At 48.2% G+C, this 15,560-nt stretch overlaps 1 protein-coding gene across 1 annotated transcript in view; it reads left to right on the top strand.

The window, feature by feature from the left end:
* Positions 1-4,727: 4,727 nt before the first annotated feature.
* PPIL6 (peptidylprolyl isomerase like 6) overlaps positions 4,728-15,560 on the top strand; it is a gene marked incomplete at its 5' end in the record, with an annotated part of 23,109 nt that continues 12,276 nt past the window's right edge. The window contains 2 exons of the mRNA XM_015415762.1: positions 4,728-4,907; positions 6,762-6,818. Of these exons, the coding sequence (XP_015271248.1) occupies positions 4,728-4,907; positions 6,762-6,818 (237 nt within the window). The remainder of the gene's footprint in view (positions 4,908-6,761; positions 6,819-15,560) is intronic.

Genomic DNA, 15,560 nt, shown 5'->3' with positions numbered 1-15,560 from the left:
AAGCAGTAAACACCTGACAGCACCCGCCTCCAGGTAGGCTACTGCTCGCTAATCTCCCATTGGTGTGAAGCACAGAGACCACGAAGAAGATAAACAGGTTGCTTACCAGTAACTGGTGATCTTTGAGTGGTCATCTGTGCATTCACACCACCCGCCCTCCTGCCCCGCTGCTGTCTTCTACCTTTTTTATTAGGAGATTGATACGCGGCGGTTGGTAGGAACTGGCGGGATGTCCGTGCCTGCCCTTCTGGGCATGCTCACTGGGGCTCCTGAGCATGCTCAGTTGGGCCAGGCACGAAAATCCTTTTAAGAGAGCTTGCTAGGCACCGGCAGATCCAGCGCAGGCGCACTAGATCCCATTGGTGTGAATGCACAGATGACCACTCAAAGATCACCAGTTACTGGTAAGCAACCTGTTTTTATAAACTGGGCTTGAGGCAGCTCTTTCTCAACAAAGTGATTTCTTTTATTCACCTCAGACCAACCCAGTTGACCAATACAGTCAAGAGCAGTCAAAACCACACCTCCTAAAATAGTAATAACCAATCATAATAAACACTACAGAATACCTTATTTGCATTCCCTGCTTCACTCTAGTCTTCCCTGATTGGTCTGCCAATTTAGGCGGCCAATCAGAGCAGGTGCTACATAATCCTAGAAAGCAATAGTATTTAACACAAGGCTCAGGCATTAGCTGCATTCAATACAAACACCTCTTCATATTGAGAACCATTGACAGTAATTCCCTCCAAAACTATGTCATCTCCTGATTGGTCTGCTACACTCTAACAGCCAACCAAAAGGAAGATCTCAGGATCCTTGCAGACTATGAAGTTTGGCACGAAGCTCAGGCTCAGTAACAATACATAACACCTCCAAAGAAGGAGAGCCCACCACCTCCAGAGGAAGCCTGTTCCACTTTTTGCATCATGTGCAAACTTCAGGCACATTTGAATAGGAAAAAAAAATATTGCTAAGTGAAACTAGTATCAGGTTGCATCTTGAGCCTTCATGATGCATGTAGAATGTTAGTTTCCCCCAAAGACTGAGATGGTGCAAGACAAGGAAGTGTTGGAGGTACAGAGCATAGGAAGGGCCAGGGCTTTCTTTGTAGAAAAAGCCCAGCAGGAACTCATTAGCATAATAGGCCACCCTCAACCACAGAAACTCATTAGCATATCCAGCCACACCCATGATACCATAGCTCATTAGCATATTAGGCCGCACCCCCGTGTTACCAGAAGTGTGGTTATCCAGCCACACCCACTTTTTGCTTCTTATTCTGTTTACCTTGTTTGTTGTCAAAACCCAGGGCTTTTTTTGTAGCAGGAACTCCTTTGCATGTTAGGCCACACCCCTAATGTAGCCAATCCTAATCAGTTTCTGCTGTTGGGTGTGGCCTATTGTGCTAATGAGTTCCTACTGGGCGTGGTCAACTTGGGAGCCAGCCGGAACTCCGTTCCTGTGCGTTCCTGCCCAAAAATAGCCCTGGGCAGGTTGCAGCAGCATCATTTAATGTCAGAGTTGCTATGTAGCACTGCTGAACAGCAGCTAAAAAGGAAGAAATTGCTGTATATTTGTTGCTTGATAATAGCAAGCAGCCACCAAAACGGGTTTGTGTATGGGGAGAGAGAGATGCAGTTAATACAAGCTTCTAGAAGACCCAAACTGCACCATGCAATTTATAATATCAGATTTCAAAACTACTTTCTGCAAGCTTTTCTACTGTCATAAAGAGGGCTGCTTCCCTTCCACACTGCAGCCCCTTCCCTTGAGCCTTTTTGACCCAGTAGATTCCACAATCCCTGGCACTACTTTTTAGACAAACAAACAGGAACCTTCCATCCCCTGGTGAAAGCCAATCATCAGCAGCACAGTTCTCTGTCACATTAGATGAAACGTTAAGTAACTCAAAGAATACAAATCAATAAAGCACTGCATGATATCAAAACAAAATAAATACAAGAATCAAACAGTTGTATGTCAAAAATAAAACAGGATTAAACAGTCATCTTCTTAATTTTAAAATCTAATTCAGCTAAACCTTCTGAATAGAAAAAAGGTCTTGACCAGCCTCTTAAAAGCTAGTATTGGATAGTATGTGAATCTTCCTAAGCAGGAAATTCCTGCATTGAGAAGGCTCTAGGAAAAGGGCTCTCCTTGCTTTGATTGGTCCTAGGTATTGATGGTTGGGAATAATACTACTGTTGGATTGAGGCAGGAAGGTTATGTTGGGGGTAAACAAACAGAGGTCCTGTGACCAGGGGTCATTTCCTGCAGGAGCGCACAGGAGCGGAGCTCCGGCAGTAAGGAGCCCAGGGGGCAGGCAAATGCTACAAGCCCCACCCCCTGCTCCCAGCAGCCCTCAGTTGGGCCATGAGGAGCAAAAAGCAGCCAGGTAAGTTGCAGAGCTCCCCCCCCCAGCCTGCCTTCAGGTACAAGCTCTCCCTCCTCTGCGAGGGCAGATCTGATTGTGTGAACTTAGGCAGATCATGAGAGGGAGGGCAGGAAGGGTTGCCTCAGTGCTTAGTTCTTGTGGCCCTTTCTTACATGCCCAGGGAAATGCCGATTGACACTTTGGGGTCAGGAAGCAATTTTTCTCCAGGCCAGTTTGGCTGGAGATCCTGGAAGGTTTTTTTTTCTTGCCATCTTCTGGGCACGGAGCAGGGGTCACTGGGGTGTGTGTGTGTGGGAGGTAATTGTGAATTGGATTAGATGACCCTGGAGGTCCCTTCCAACTCCATGATTCTACTTTTGAGTGATGCTTCCTTTACCACAGAAACGAGGGGAAATTCCAAGAGCACCACTATGTGGAGATCATTTTTTCTCTCTTGTTTCTCACTTCTGTGGAGGAGGGAGCAGGGGTCATTTCCTGCAGGAGCACCCAGGAGCAGAGCTCCAGCAGTAAACAGCCCAGGGGGCGGGCACATGCGAAAAGCCCCACCCCCTGCTCCCAGCAGCCCTCAGTCAGAGCAAGAACCAGCCAGGTAAGTTGCAGAGCTCCCCCCGCCCCCCCCAGCCCAAAACAGTCCAGTGACACCTTTAAGACCAAGTTTTATTCAGGTACAAGCTCTCCCTCCTCTGTGAGGACAGATCTGCACGTCCCCCCCCCAATAGCTAGCAATCCTAACCAGTCCAGTGGAGCCTGAGCGGTGGGTGCCGCCTTCTGACACACTTCCGGTGATGTCAGGGGGTGTGGTGTATGCAAATAAGTTATGGTAATACGTTATGCTAATGAGCTCCTGCACCTCTTTTTTTACGAAATGACCCCTGGGAGGGAGATTGGCGCTGGGTAAATCCCGACACTGTGTGGGTAAACGACAAGCCCACAAATATGTGTGCCATCTATTAGATGGTCCCCCCTTCCCTCTTGCTTAACCAAATGGAAGGGAACCTCGTCAATCCAGCTTTAGCATTCAAGTGCAGCCATGAACCCACACTTGATCAGGCCAGGGGACGAAGAAGAAGAAGAGATTGATTTAAAAACAGAAGATAAAATGAAATAACCTTTTGCTTTTCTGTCCACCCTTCCAAAGTCAAGTCTTCTCGGGCTCCATTAAATTCGGGAGTTTTTTAAAAAAACAACAACCCAGTTATAAATTGAACATATGGAGAACCGTGTCTTTTCTTAAAGTGATGTTTCCTCTGCTTAATGGATTTGGCTATGGCCGGGAATCAGGCAGAAGCTGTCTTAACTAAATCTTTGACTGATTATGCATTTCTGTCTCTCTCACTCCCCCCCCTTCCCTTCCACTATCCATACAAGATAGATTCATCATTCCAATTTGTCAAACTGGCGAGGTTCCAATTAATTACGCCCGGGAAAGCTCAGGCTGCATTAGACCACTGTCAGGCCTAATCTAGTGCTTCATTCACTGCAGCCTCAAATGAGGAGATATCAGAGGTGTTGTACTTCGGGGTACTTAATTTGATGAATGCCCTGGCAGCACAACTGGCGTCCGGGCAGTGTGCGAGCCTGTCTTTTTTATCTGCCACTACCGGAGAAGGAGTCCGCTTTCTACTACTAATTTGAGGGCTCATCTGTACGGGAGATTTCTTTTTCTGGAAGCAGAGGTGGGTAGGGGGAGAAGGATCAGGGCCTGTGTTTCTCTGTGCGCGCTCTTTGTGGATGTCTTGCAAGATTTCCCGGGAGCATCGATACAAGAGTGCCCCCAGAGCTATTTTTGGGCAGGAACGCACAGGAACGGAGTTCTGGCTGGCTCCCAAGTTGGCCACACCCAGCAGGAACTCATTAGCATAATAGGCCACACCCAACAACAGAAACTCATTGGGATTGGCTACATTAGGGGTGTGTGGCCTAACATGCAAAGGAGTTCCTGCTACAAAAAAAGGCCCTGGGTTTTGACAACAGACAAGGTAAACAGAATAACAAGAAAAAGGTGGGTGTGGCTGGATGACCACACTTCTGGTAACATGGGGGTGTGGCCTAATGTGCTAATGAGTGGTACAGTCAGGGGTGTGGCCTAATATGCTAATGAGTTTCTGCTGTTGGGTGTGGCCTATTATGCTAATGAGTTCCTGCTGGGCTTTTTCTACAAAAAGAGCCCTGCCTGTGACAATTGGTCAAGAACAAGTGGTCCTGTGACAAGAGGTCCAAGCTTGATTTTAAAGCATGTTACTTTCTTTGGGTGCTAGAAACTCAGGCAATGTGTACTGGGAGGTGTGGGCTCCATTGGGTTCATATCATGCTTGTCTTCACTGACAAGACAAAGGTAGTCTTTCTCTGTTCATTTTGCAGCTCTATTCTGATATATGCCCCAAGACATGCAAGAACTTCCAATGTTTGTGCACAGGGGAAAAAGGGCTGTCTAAATCTGGGCTGGCACTCACTTACAATGGTTCTATCTTTCATCGACTTGTCAAAAATGGATGGATACAAGGAGGAGGTGGGTTTTAGAAGCTAGAAAACAAAGGTAGCTTTGATGGCTCAGTATGTATAACTGTTCACCAACCCGGGAAGGGGGGATCATATTTGATGATTATATTATTGTTTATTTATGTATACCTCACCTTCCAACCATAGTTTTTAAGGTGGTTTACAGTCTAACTGCCCTGACCAGGATAGCCCAGGCTGGGTTGATCTCATGAGAGCTTGGAAGCTAAGCAGGGTCAGTCCTGGTTAGTACTTGGATAGGGAGACCACCAAGGAAGTCTGGAGTTAATATCCAGAGGCAGGCAGTGGCAAACCACCTATGAATGTCTCTTTTCTCTGTGAGGTTGCCATAAACTGGCGGTGACTTAACAGCAAAAAATAAATAAATCCAGACTATCCAAAAATCCAACAGTGGCCCCAGTCACACGTGCCAGAAAATGCAGGGGGGGGGAGGCGTGGCTATTTGCGGCGACGCAATTAGACCCATGACAACACAATCAGACACGTCAGCAGCAAACCACAGTTCCGTCCCTTGGCGCGTGCACTTCAGGAGGAAGGAGAACCAGGGCTAGTTCCCAAGGAAGAAAAAAGAAAAAGATATCCTTGAGAAAAAGATATGCTTGAGAAAAAGATATCCTTGGGAGAAAAAAACCTACTCTGGAATCCGCACAGGTCAGTAGCAGTGTTCCCTATAAGCTGAGTTAGTGTGAGCTAGCTCACAGTTTTTTAGCCTCCAGCTCACACGTTTTTGTCTTAGCTCAGGAAGGATGGCTCCAGAGCAAACTAATTTATGCAGTAGCCAAATCACTCACTCACAACTTTGATGCCAGTAGCTCACAAAGTAGAATTTTTGCTCACAAGACTCCACACTTAAAGGGAGCATTGGTCAGTAGGAACTGCACAGGTCCAGGAGAAGGAGGATGAAAAGGGCCCGGGTGAAGGAGGTGAGAGTACCTGGCCGACACTTGCTAAGCACTGGGAAGGAGAGTAGCCAGCCAGGCCGAGTTCTCTACAATGGGTAGAGACACAAGACTCCACTGGACAGGGCAAGAGGCATTCTTAGCCAAGAGGCCACATCCACCACTGGCCAGACCTGGGTGTCCTAGCTACTACTAGCATTAACCTAGCTGCTACTAGCATTAACCCTATCAGAAGATGAGGTGGTCCAACCAAGACCAGGTCAAGGACCTCAGCAGGGGAAGCTGGTCTAAGAACCTGGGTGAAAGCAGGTGGAGGTAATTGGGTACAAACCAAACAGACTGCAGGGTGACTGTTAACCTTGGAACTGAGCTAATCAATAAAATGGGCAACTTTAGCAGCTCTTGAGTGGTGACTCATCTTTGGCCACGTGGCTATACCATGGTACATCCCTGGGAAGATGGGGTCTCTGTACAGGGGGAGAGGGGCATCACACATTTCTTTGCATACACAGATCTTGTCCTTCCATCGAAGTGACTGGTGCCTGTGCGCACTAGAGCTCTGGATAAATGCGGAAGTTCTAGATCAAACAATGGTTGCCCACATTATTATTTCTTCCTCCCAAAAATAGTTTGACAAGAATATTTTAGGAAAAGCGTTTTAAAAATTATCCAGTAATATTAACATACAAGAATCATTTATGCAAATGTTACTATCAAAGCATCTTGGCCAAACACCACCAAACCTAAAATAGCTTTTAGCTATTCAGCATGAGACATCAATTACAGAGTTCAGGTTTCAGGTAAAAACACTCATTGATATACCTATGAAGCCTAATTGCTGATCTTGTTAGTGAGTATTACAGGATGTTATTTTAAATTTTTGTGTTCATTTTTCCAGTACAAAAGAGACAGATTTATAGCCTTAATTTTTTCCCATTAATATACAGACATAAAGGAAGGGAAAGGGGATGGCGGTGAGTCTATTTATGGACCTGTCTTTGAAGGTAAGAGGGAGTTTCCTCGTGATAGTAAGCTAGAAGCCATTATTAATACAGGTGAGGATATTACCTGAATACAAAATGTACTACAGTAATAGAAATGGCATTAGATTTAACAGCACACAGTCAAGTGCATGGTGGAGTCTAACCACGGGGGAGCCATTTGCTGCCTTCTAGAAACTCATCAGTTGCTGTGACAGTGAATGAGGATTTGGGGTGTTTTCTTACTTAAAGTGTCCTTTAGTCTAATTAGGTCTATGATACAAATAGTAATGTTTGCCAGAATGCTCATTAGCATCTCTGCTCCTTGCTTCCTCTTCCACATACACAATGTTCTGAAATGTAGTCTGCATTTGGTTAGACAGAGCATTTTCTTGTTGGCTTTATTCTCTGACCTACAAGACTCCTCTTCCAACTGGGCTGGTAACACATTTCCTTGGCACTTGCAAAGTCACTGTCTACCCTTGTGGATGGCATGTTTTATATAAGCACAAAATTTGCCCAAGCTGGCTCCCTTTATGCACACCAACCCAGTGCTTAACTGCAGCAGTATGAACAGCAGTTGCTCCTTGGTAAATGCAAGGCAGCTGTTTTCTCAGTCCTGAACAACTGTTCCACATAGTTCCAACATATTTCATCACTCTAGTTTTGAGTTCTTGTTTGCATTTCTGCCTGAACAGCTGTTGAGCAACAGAAGAATCTTGGGTTGTGTTATATTTCTGGACCAGTCTCTGTTGCTGGTCAAAAGGTGGCTCCTCCTAGTCTTTAACCAGAGCTTTCTGGAAGCACTTAGATAAGCTTGTCAACTCACACTCCAAACCCCAACACGCAGTCTGCAATCTTCTGTCCCCAATACAAAGGTTTCATTCACACAATCAGATTAGCAAACTGAAGTAGATGGTGCTCCTGTTAAATGAGCATCAAATTGTGGGAAACTGTCTGGGCACTCAGTAATGGTGGCTCAGCTTCTCCAAAATACTCTGAAACAAAACCTGCAGTCTTTCTGTAACAAACGCATATCCCCACCAAAAATATCCCCTTTACTGCTAGTCTAGGAATTCCGTGCAGCTGCTGCTTTATTCTAAATGCTTCCAGCACATGCATTGCACAGCATGCCTGTAATTTCAGATTATGTCTGCACCTTGGTAATGTTATTCATAATAAGGACATGCAGAGGATACAGCAAACTGTTTAATCACTGACTTAACTGAGTGTCTGCGTGTGTGGTGTGTGCAAGTGACAAGACTCATTTCATCTCAGACAGGTACCATGTGGCTCGTTTGTACAATATCTTCCAAATACATCCATTACTTTAATGTATCTGATTTTTGCAGGGTAACCCTTTACATACCCGTTCAAAGGCTGCAATGATATAAAATACAAGCAGGAATCCCACAAGGACTTGTGGGGGGGGGCATCTCATTTCTCCTACCCTACTATTTCCTCTTTCCTTTCCCTGGCAGCCCTCCATAACTTTTCCACTTTTCCTGCTTTCTTTTCATTTTCACACCCACCAATCAATGTAGCTTTACCAGCCCCGTGTCTTCAGCTTTTCCCCCATTCTCCCCTTCATTATACCCCGCCTTTCTCCCCCGTTGGGACCCAAAGCCAGCTTACATCATTCTCTCCTCCATTTTATCGTCACTGCACTCTATAAGGTAGGTTAGGCTGAGAATGTATGACTGGTGCAAGGTTACCCAGTGAGTATCCGCAGCAGTGTGGTGATTTGAACCTGGGTCTCCCAGGTCCTAGTTTGGCTTTTATGTGGTGCCTAGTATTGAACACTGTGAACAGCCAGTTCAGGGTGAGTCATGTAAGTCATGTAGTATCAAGTTGTCAGTGCTTATCGCCAGGCCTGGGTCTGATGGGTCCTCCCTCAAAGGCCAAAACAACCCTTGAAACGGCCTTGGCTTTTACTGACAGGAACAAGGCCAGCAGTGCTGTTGTGGTTGCCTAGCAATAGCCACTAAGAGAGCACCTGATGGGGTGTTTTGGGGTTGGTTGGTTGGTTTTTTAGATTTCATTTTGTGTGTTCATGGCTCCAGTCACTGGATTTAGGTATCCACAGATGGCATCATTTTGTGAATTAGATATATTGAGAAGAGGGAACCCACAAGGAATTGCAGTGGGCATCTAATTTTTACTCCTCCACTATTTCCACTTTCCCTTCCTTGAAAGCCCCTATAGTCTCTCACCTTTCTTGCTTGTTTCTCTCCTTTCCACCCACTAGCCAACCTACCTTTATCCTGTCCCCTGTCTTCAGCTTTCTTTCTTTCCTTCCCTTCCTCTGACAACTTCTACCAGGGAAAACTACAGCCCAGTTGGATAGTGTTAGCCAAATTGCTTTTGGTTATTAATAAAGATGGGGAATTATAATTATTAATGTGCAATTGGTGTCTAAGGGAGCGAACCCTATGTATACAGAAGTCCCGCCTTTTCTAGTGACCCACAAATAAATGCAGAAGCCAAGTCTCAAGGAGATGGTTTCTTTACTGGGAAATATAATTCAAGCATACAAATTAATTCACATTCACACACACAATTATTTAGTCCTAAGAAATATAGATAGAAAGGGATAGCGACATTCGCATTAGCAGGATAATAGTTGATGGGTGATGCATACCTGTTCTAGGCGGGATGAAGCGATCCATAGAAAAATAAGGGAGACTATGCAGGAATAAGGGTCGTATTCTGAACCAGCAGAACACGTGGTCAACTCTGGCAGCTCTAAAACCAAGAGTCGTGGAGATAGGGTGGGTCTAGAGGTAGAGGAGAGAGACAGCATGGCTGATCATGCTCTTTTATACACTGTGGGGACTTGGGGGTGGCCACTTCCCTTGTCACGTCCCCTTGGTCAGTCCCAGGAAGTTTCCTAATCAAAAAACAGTTTCAGGAGGAAGGAGGCTTAATGGTTGGGCAATATTGGATTCTATTTACTCTTAACAGTGGCACCTTTGAGAACAATAGCTGAGGCAGCCAGAGTCATTGTCATTGATGGTCCACTGATGGCTCCAGGTGATTGGTTTAGCTGGTACATATCAGCCTTTTAATCCCTTCATGGCTGTGGATCCTTTGTCATACTGGATTGCCTACATGCAATGTTAGGTGAAGAAGGGAGGGGAATGTGCCTGTGTGTCAGAGAAGATGCTAGCTCATGGAGTCTCTGTTCAAGATCTCTGGTCTCATGGCTTGGCATGATGTCTGTTTAAACAGCAAACGGTTACTGGCTTTGCTGTGCTTCACATTGCTAGGGAGCTTGGTTCTCTTCCTGCTGTGCTGTGGGTAAGAGATGGCAGATAACCCCAGGAACCATTGGCACATCATCTCAGGAGAATATTTTCCTCTGCTGGGTGTGTGTCTAAAGTTGGCATCAGCTTAGGGTCACCACACAGTCCATTCCCTTTTGCACATTTACTGCACAGTCCAGTTATTATAGAGTTCATAAGTCCAAAGGAGGGCTATAAGCGCCTTGCAGGGCAACAATGGTGCTGGCTGTCAAGCTGTGCCCGCAAAGGCGCGCCCCACCACCCCAGCAAAGAAGCCAGCGGGGAAACTGAAATTTGCCAAGGCGCTGCAGGTTGCCCTGGTGGAAATTGAGGACAAATCCAGCAAGGAAGAGGGAAACGAGCTGGTGGGAAAAGGCCAGGTCCTGCTGTGAGAGGCGCGGAGCAGCAGGGCCCAATCCCGGAGGTGCCAAAAGCAGTGAGCAGCTACCCCCCCTAGTTTTCGTGACTGTGACTCTTATTAACCCGACTATTGGAACTCACATTCACGTTGACTCGGGGTGTGGGAGGGACCTCATCAACCCCTCTTTTGCTGCCATGATGTTTGTGGGCTGGGGATCATTTGCTTGACCTGTGTACCAGCCATTGCTGCATTCCTTCTTTGCTTCTGTAGTACTTCATTATCATTGACCTTGTAGATTGCCTGTGTAGTGTCTGGGGTTGATGAGGTCCCTCCCAATAGTCGGGTTAATAAGAAGTCACAGTCATGAAAAATAGGGGGGGTAGCTGCTCACCGCTTTTGGCGCCTCCGGGATTGGGCCCTGCTGCTCCGCGCCTCTCACAGCAGGACTTGGCCTTTTTCCGCCGGCTCGTTTCCCTCTTCCTCACTGGATTCATCCTCAATTTCTTCCGGGGCAACCTGCAGCGTCTTGGCAGATTTCTACAGCCAACAACTGAGTACACGCTTGTCAGAAAGGTTATACTTTATTGCAGAGCTATAGATGCAGTAACATGGTCAGTGTTAAGAATGGCAACGTTTCTACAAGCACTATGGAATATAGGGTATTCGTACGCCCCCCCCCCATTTACGCAATGGGCCGAGAAAGATGAACTGCATAAGTGGCCGGGGGGGGGGGCAATCCTCCAAGAGGGAGAGGATGGATGAATGCATCCCTTAGCCTACATGTCGAGAAAGTTCAATGACACGGAATGTAACTGGTCGGTGTGGGAGAAAGAGGCGGGGGCAATCCGCCTTGCACTGGCTACCTGGCGGCATTGGCTGGAGGGAGCACGGGTTCCTTTTGAGGTGTGGCCTGATCACAAGAATTTGGAAATGCTAAAAACGCCTTGCAGCCTCAATGCAAAACAGATCCGGTGGGTCGATTTCTTTTCCAAGTTTCAGTTTACGCTTCACCATTTCCCGGGCTGTGCAAACTCCTTCGCTGATGCCCTGTCCCGCCTACCACAACACGATAGCCAAAGGGAGGTAATCTTGGACTCAGTGTTCACACATTCCCACCTTGGCGGGGCGGTGACTGCACGTAGCCAGGCAGGGCCGTCCTCGTCCCCAACGTCACCGACACCCCGACACCCCGATCCCCACTACTGGCTGAAACAGGTGGGAAAACTTGGCACAGTAAATTCACCTCCGCCGTCTCAGAGGGCAACAGGTCGGTGGTGGAGGGAGAAGGGGATTTCGAACTCAGATCCGATGGCTGCTAGTACCGTGGAAACAAGCTATTTGTTCCATTCCCCCTGCGAAGGGAGGGGAAGTACTGCACGCAGTGCACAGCATGAAGCTGAATGGCCACCCCGGGTTTGTTAAATTCCTTCAGCTCATGCAATGACAATTCTGGTGGCCGCAAATGTGGAAGGATTTATCTTTGTTTGTGAAATCATGCCAAATTTGTACCATGAGTAAACCCTGCCCGGGGAAAACTACAGGATTACTGCATCCACACCTGACTCCAAGCCGGCCATGGGAGGTGATTTCCATGGACTTTATTACGGACCTGCCCCCAAGCAAAACCATGTCGGTCATTTGGGATTTATTTGTCGTGGATTTATTCTCCAAACAGGCACACTTTATCCCGTTTGCGTCTCTGCCCACGGTGAAAGCCCTAGCTAAAGCGTTTTTACTACACGTAGTCCGTTTACATATGCTCCCGACCAAGGTGATATCTGATAGGGAGGCCCAATTCGTTTCTAGGTTTTGGGGGGAGCTTATAAAACTGATGGGGGTCGAAAGAGCCATGAGTAGCGCCTATCACCCTGAGACTGATGGCCAGACGGAACGGGTTAACCAGACTTTGGAACAATATCTCCGCTCTTTCACCAATTATGAACAAGATGATTGGGTAGATCTCCTGCCCCTGGCTGAATTCTGTTATAATAACATGTGTCATCCTCTACAGGACTGTCCCCTTTTAAGGCATTGTATGGATATGATAGCCCCCCTGTACCTTTTTTGGAGCGGCCAAATGCCTTGGGGCCAGGGGATGTGGCGCAATGGTGTAAACAATTATGGGACTCGTGGCCGCTCCTTTGCAAGACTTTAACTGTGGCCAAAGAGGCTTATAAGGCTCAGGCTGACAAGAGAAAGGTGGAGGGTTGGGCTCTGCAGCCTGGTGATTCGGTATATGTGTCTACTAAGAACATCAAAGTCCTACGGCCTAGTAGAAAACTGGGATGGAAATACATTGGTCCATTTAAGGTAAAACGGATGATCAATGAGGTGACTGTTGACCTAGATCTCTCCAAGAACCTGAGGAATCTTCATTCTGTATTTCATTTCAGCCTCCTGAAACAGGATTCTGGCTCAAGCACCTGGCGACCGTCACAGCCGGTGTCCCCTCCTATCATGATCGAGGGTGTCACGGCAGGGCCTGGGGGCGTGATGCAAGCAAGCAAAGTCCAAGAGCAGTCTGAAGTCAAGCCGAGTAAGACAAGCAGCAAAGTTCAAACAGGTTTAAATCAGAATCCAAAGCCAGGGTCAGACATACCAGAGTTCAATGTCCATAAATCCAAACAATGCTAGAGGAGTCGGAGACGAGAGCAGGGTCAATGAAGCCGAGGGTCAAAATCCGAGGATCAAGACGACAAGAGTTCTGGAGCAGAGATACACGGAGTCAGGTCCTGACAAACAACGTTTGCCAGCACAAATTCCTTCCAGCAACAGCCGTGATGATATACAGTGCTGGCTAATTATCTCATTAGCTGGCAGGGAGGGAGGTCATGGTTCAGTCAATACTCAGGGCTAAGAGATCATCTGGAGCGCGAAGGTATCGTGTGGAGAGCCAGACGAGGTCGCCGACTTGCAGGGGTGTTCCTTCCTGTCGGTGGCGGTCAGCTGCCAGTTTTTGGCATGCTGCAATTGATCCCGAAGGAGCTCGTGAAGGGCATGGAGCTCTTGGATCCTGGCATCCACGGCTGGAACGTCAGATGGGGGTCCGACGGGCGAGAAGAAGCGGGGGTGATACCCATAATTGGCTGCGAAGGGGGTGGCTTGAATGGACAAGTGCACCGCGTTATTATAGGCGAACTCAGCCAAAGGTAACAAGGAGTACCAGTTGTCTTGTTGGTACGCGGTATAACAGCGGAGATACTGTTCGAGAGTGGCATTCGTTCTCTCCGTCTGGCCGTCGGTTTGGGGATGGTACGCGGAGGACAGGCGAACCTCCGTCCCCAGTCCCCGGTGTAATGCCTGCCAGAATCGGGAAGAGAATTGCGGGCCTCGATCCAATGTCGGTGGCGGTCAGCTGCCAGTTTATCGGTTTCTTTGGCATGCTGCAATTGATCCCGAAGGAGCTCGTGAAGGGTATGGAGCTCTTGGATCCTGGCATCCACGGCTGGAACGTCAGATGGGGGTCCGACGGACGAGAAGAAATGGGGGTGATACCCATAATTGGCTGCGAAGGGGGTGGCTTGAATGGACAAGTGCACCGCGTTATTATAGGCGAACTCAGCCAAAGGTAACAAGGAGTACCAGTTGTCTTGTTGGTACGTGGTGTAACAGTGGAGATACTGTTCGAGAGTGGCATTCGTTCTCTCCGTCTGGCCGTTGGTTTGGGGATGGTATGCGGAGGACAGGCGAACCTCCGTCCCCAGTCCCCGGTGTAGTGCCTGCCAGAATCGGGAAGAGAATTGCGGGCCTTGATCCAATATGATCTGTGCTGGGACACCATGTAGCCTGAAGATGTGGTGGCGGTAGAGCTGGGCAGTTTCCAGTCCGGTGGGGATCTTCGGACATGGAACGAAGTGAGCCATCTTTGTGAGGAGATCCACCACCACGAAGATACACGAATGCCCATGTGAACGGGGAAGGTCGACTATGAAGTCCATTGAGATGACTTCCCAAGGGCTACATGGGACAGGAAGCGGGCGAAGGAGGCCGGAGGGTTTGGCAGGAACCTCCTTGGCCCGGCAGCAGACATCGCACGTGTTCACATAACGGTCAACGTCTGCCCGAACCCGGGGCCACCAAAAGTCTCGGGTGAGGAGATGGGCGGTTTTGTGTTGCCCAAAATGTCCGGCTGGAGGTGCATCGTGGGTGAGGTGCAGGATGCGGGCTCACAGGGGTCCGGGAGGAACATAGATCCAATGGTAGAGTACACCGTTTTTTGCCGTTAGGTCTTTGGAATTCCCTTGTTGTACATCCTGAAGGCGTTGTTGAGCCCACGAGTCTGTAGCCTGACTGGCCCCAATGTCCTCAGCGAGGGATGCAGGTTCGGGAGCAGCGGCGAAGACGGTAGGTGGCAGGATACTGGTATTGGGTGCTTCCGTTTTAGACGTCGGCGTGTACTCCGGTTTGCGGGACAGAGCGTCGGCTTTCTGGTTCTGCGTCTGGGGAATGTAGGAAATCGTGAAGTTGAACCGCGAGAAAAAGAGGGACCAACGGATTTGGCGCTGGTTCAACCTGCAGGTGGTTTGGAGGTGCTCCAAGTTGCGATGGCCCGTGAGTACCTGTACCGGATGACGGGCTCCTTCGAGGTGATGACGCCAAACCTCGAAGGCGGTCTTGATGGCCAGCAACTCTCGTTCCCAGATGGTGTAGTTCTGTTCGGCGGAGGAGAGTTGCCGGGAATAATAGGCACAGGGTTGCAATGGCTGAGAGGGGTCCGCTCTCTGAGATAGAACGGCCCCTAAGGCCACACTAGAGGCATCGGCTTCTACTACGAAGGGAAGATTTGGGTCAGGGTAGCGCAGCAGGGGGCCGGATGCAAAACGCTGTTTCAAGATGGTGAAGGCTTGGTCAGCTTCCGGGGTCCATTGGAATGGTTCCTTCAGGCGAAGGAGACGAGTCAGAGGCTTGGTGAGGTCAGCATAAGCGGGTATAACTTGACGGTAGTAGTTGGAGAACCCCAGGAGGCGTTGAACATCCTTCCGGTTTTGGGAAGGCTGCCATTGGAGTATGGCTTCCACCTTCTTGGGGTCCATCAGTGTGCCTTCAGGGGAGAAAATATGCCCCAGGAACTCAACAGACCTACGATGAAACTCGCATTTTTCTAGTTTAGCATAGAGTCCA

Source organism: Gekko japonicus, unplaced genomic scaffold, assembly GCF_001447785.1.
Source record: "Gekko japonicus isolate JY-2015 unplaced genomic scaffold, Gekko_japonicus_V1.1 scaffold6357, whole genome shotgun sequence".
NCBI lineage: Eukaryota > Metazoa > Chordata > Lepidosauria > Squamata > Gekkonidae > Gekko > Gekko japonicus.
Note: the sequence above shows the minus strand (reverse complement) of the source record. Positions and strands in the feature narration are given on the sequence as shown.